This window comes from Solanum stenotomum, chromosome 6 (assembly GCF_019186545.1).
Source record: "Solanum stenotomum isolate F172 chromosome 6, ASM1918654v1, whole genome shotgun sequence".
Taxonomy (NCBI): Eukaryota; Viridiplantae; Streptophyta; class Magnoliopsida; order Solanales; family Solanaceae; genus Solanum; species Solanum stenotomum.
In genome coordinates this window covers 50,008,711-50,011,652 of record NC_064287.1, presented here as the reverse complement: position 1 = coordinate 50,011,652, position 2,942 = coordinate 50,008,711, and the positions used below count along the sequence as shown (strand labels likewise).

Genomic DNA, 2,942 nt, shown 5'->3' with positions numbered 1-2,942 from the left:
AAAATAATACTTCAATACATTTATGAGGAGAGAGAAAAGTGAATCTACTTTTTAAAGGGCAATTTGGTAAACATTTCAAAGTCTTCATTTATTTCTTAAACTCCGTGTCTGATGAAATATTGCCATATAAAATGGGACGGAGGGAGTATGAACTAAAGTGAAGAGGTACAACTTAATAAGAAAATCATTTATTTTAAAAAGAAATAATAGGGTAAAAGATTCTTACTAGGAAAGATGAGTATAGTGGTAAAATTAATTTACTCCTAGCTCCCAAGTTAGTTGAGAACTTGAGATTAGTTCATTAGTTACTACTTTTGAGGATAATAACTATTTTCATCATTTTGTTTACCCTTCTTTTCAAGAATTCGATTGAAAGTGAGAAGTATTCACTATCCGAACAATGCCTTGCTATTTACATCTCATAAGCTAACTTATACATCATTGATTAGGCCTTGTAAATACTATTTATGCAAATAAATTTGCAATCAACTATGTCAAACACATATCACATGTAACGTTTACAAAATATCTGTCGTGCCCAAAAATATCATCATCCAATTTGGGAACAAAAAAAATGATGTTACAAAGTACAAACTCCTCAAGATCACCAGAACTTTCCAAACAAAATATCTCAGCTCACAAAAACTAAAATATCTTCTTATATTTATCAAACCACATTTCTTCCGGAACCTTCTTGAAGCTCTATTGTTTATTCCCTAGAACCCAATGGAACCTTTTTCCACCTCATAGATATATTTATCTATCCATGTGGCTGCTGATTTTCTTGACAAACAAAGTTCTATTGGACCCCACTTCATAACCGACCTTAAAAGTTCTTTCTTTATATATACATGTTTTCCATAACACTCTTTTCATGTCACAGGTTCTTGATTTTGAGATTTTATAAAAAGGGGTTGTTAAAGATTTGATCTTTTTGTCAAAATATTGAAATTGGAAGATACCCTTTTGCTTATTTGTTGTTATTTGGGGGGAATTTGGTGACTTTATAAAAAGGGGTTGTTAAAGATTTGATTTTTTTTGAAGAAATATTGAAATTGGAGGACACCCTTTTGCTTATTTGTTGTTATTTTGTGGGAATTTGGTAATTTTAGAAAAAGGGGTTGTTAAAAGTTTTGATTTTTTTTGAAGAAATATTGAAATTAGAGGATACCCTTTTGGTTATTTGGTGAATGAAGATGGAGATGGAGTTTAAAGAAAGGTTGCCTTCATATTATAGTGTACTTGGTGTAAATGTTGATTCTTCTGATGAAGAAATTAGACGTGCCTATAGAAAGCTAGCAATGGTATGGTGATGAAGAAAAGTTTGTGTTTTTTTGTTGTTATGAGAGTAGTTTGATTTTGGTTGTTAATGGAAAATGGTGATTTTTTGGTTGCAGCAATGGCACCCTGATAAATGGACTAGGACACCATCATTGTTAGGTGAAGCTAAGAGGAAGTTTCAGCAAATTCAAGAAGCTTATTCAGGTAATAAAGTTGCTATCTTTTTCAATTTCATTTTGGAGGTCGAGGATTAAGTTAGAAGGTTAGTTGGTAGTTGAACGTTGTCGAGTTTCTAATGTGTATTTTTGATGTTTCAATAGTGTTGTCGGATCGAAAGAAGAGAATGATGTATGATGCTGGCATGTATGATCCTGAAGATGATGATGATGAGGTATGCTTTGTTTTTTGTTTTTTTTTGGTTTTCACCTTAATTTAGTATAAATGATGGTGAAGTTCATTTGATTTGTTTATTTTTAAGTATTCATTGCTTAATTCACTTGTTTTATTGCAGGGATTTGCTGATTTTCTACAAGAAATGGTATCTTTAATGGAAGATTCAAGGAAAGAGGTATTGTCTTCATGTAAACTCGTGTTATGACCTTCTTGTGATAGAAAAATATATGTTGTTTTAACTTGTATGCATCGATAATGTAAAGATTACAGTTTTGTGCCGTGGAATTAGTCATTGATGCTTGCATTAGAATATATATATATATTACTATATAAGAAGAGGGAATAACCAAGCACCACAAGTCAACATGTGTTCCAATAAGAATTATNTGATGCCATTTTGGGTGCAGTCCTTTCTTGAATTTTCTTGAATCCTGCTTGAACGTGGGATGCTTTGTGTACTAGGCCTCACTCATAATATGTTATGAATTGCATTTTATCTTGGATGAGAACCATATTTTAATCAATTAATTAAAATGAATAAGTGGTTTAGTGTTTCTTGTACTTAATTAAAATAAATTATCTTAACTTACTTACTTATCATAGTCTTGAGTCAACCTAGGCCCAATTTTTTGTTCTTTTGTGGTTTTTTTATAGCGTATAATACAAAGTTTGAACTAAAGTTACTAGATTCTATCGAGCTTATTTCTGATTTGATTTTTTTTCATTGCGAATTGTTGAAAACAGGAGAAAAGTTACAGTATGGATGAGTTGCAAAGCATGTTTTGGGAGATGGCTCAAGGGTTTGAGACTTGTAATTGGTCTAGCTTTTCTCAACAAACTCAGAACTTTGAGTCTCCACAATGGTTTTGTGGTAGTTCTATGGCTTATGATGGCTCCAGAACATCTCAGTTAAACGCGAATTTCGCAGACACAAATCCCTTCTTCGGTTTCTCAACAATGCAGATGCAAGGGGCTAATCGTTTCTGCAGATAAAAATAATGAAGGTTCTTCAAGAAAGCAGTTTATATGCAAAGTTTTCACTTTTCAGTGTTTTTTTGCATCTTTAGAATGTCAGAGTGTAGCAAATGTTCATATAGAAGTGCTACGAATTTTGGCTTTGAATGAAGGATGGATGCGATCATACCAGCACTAGCACTGAACAAGGCATTTTTTGGTTTTGAACTTCAACAAGAATATGTGAATCCTCAGTTTTCTTTTGTAAATATAAGTGGAATGGAACTTTTTTTTAGTGTTCTCACTTTGGATGA

The 2,942-nt window shown here is 32.2% G+C and overlaps 1 protein-coding gene across 1 annotated transcript; it reads left to right on the top strand.

Moving 5' to 3' along the window:
• The first annotated feature begins 685 nt into the window (after positions 1-685).
• Positions 686-2,942, top strand: LOC125867732 (uncharacterized). The gene is made up of 5 exons (XM_049548301.1): positions 686-1,304; positions 1,398-1,485; positions 1,602-1,672; positions 1,793-1,849; positions 2,419-2,942. Exons 1-5 carry the CDS (start codon positions 1,191-1,193, stop codon positions 2,665-2,667), a joined length of 579 nt encoding a protein of 192 aa, XP_049404258.1. The 5' UTR covers positions 686-1,190; the 3' UTR covers positions 2,668-2,942.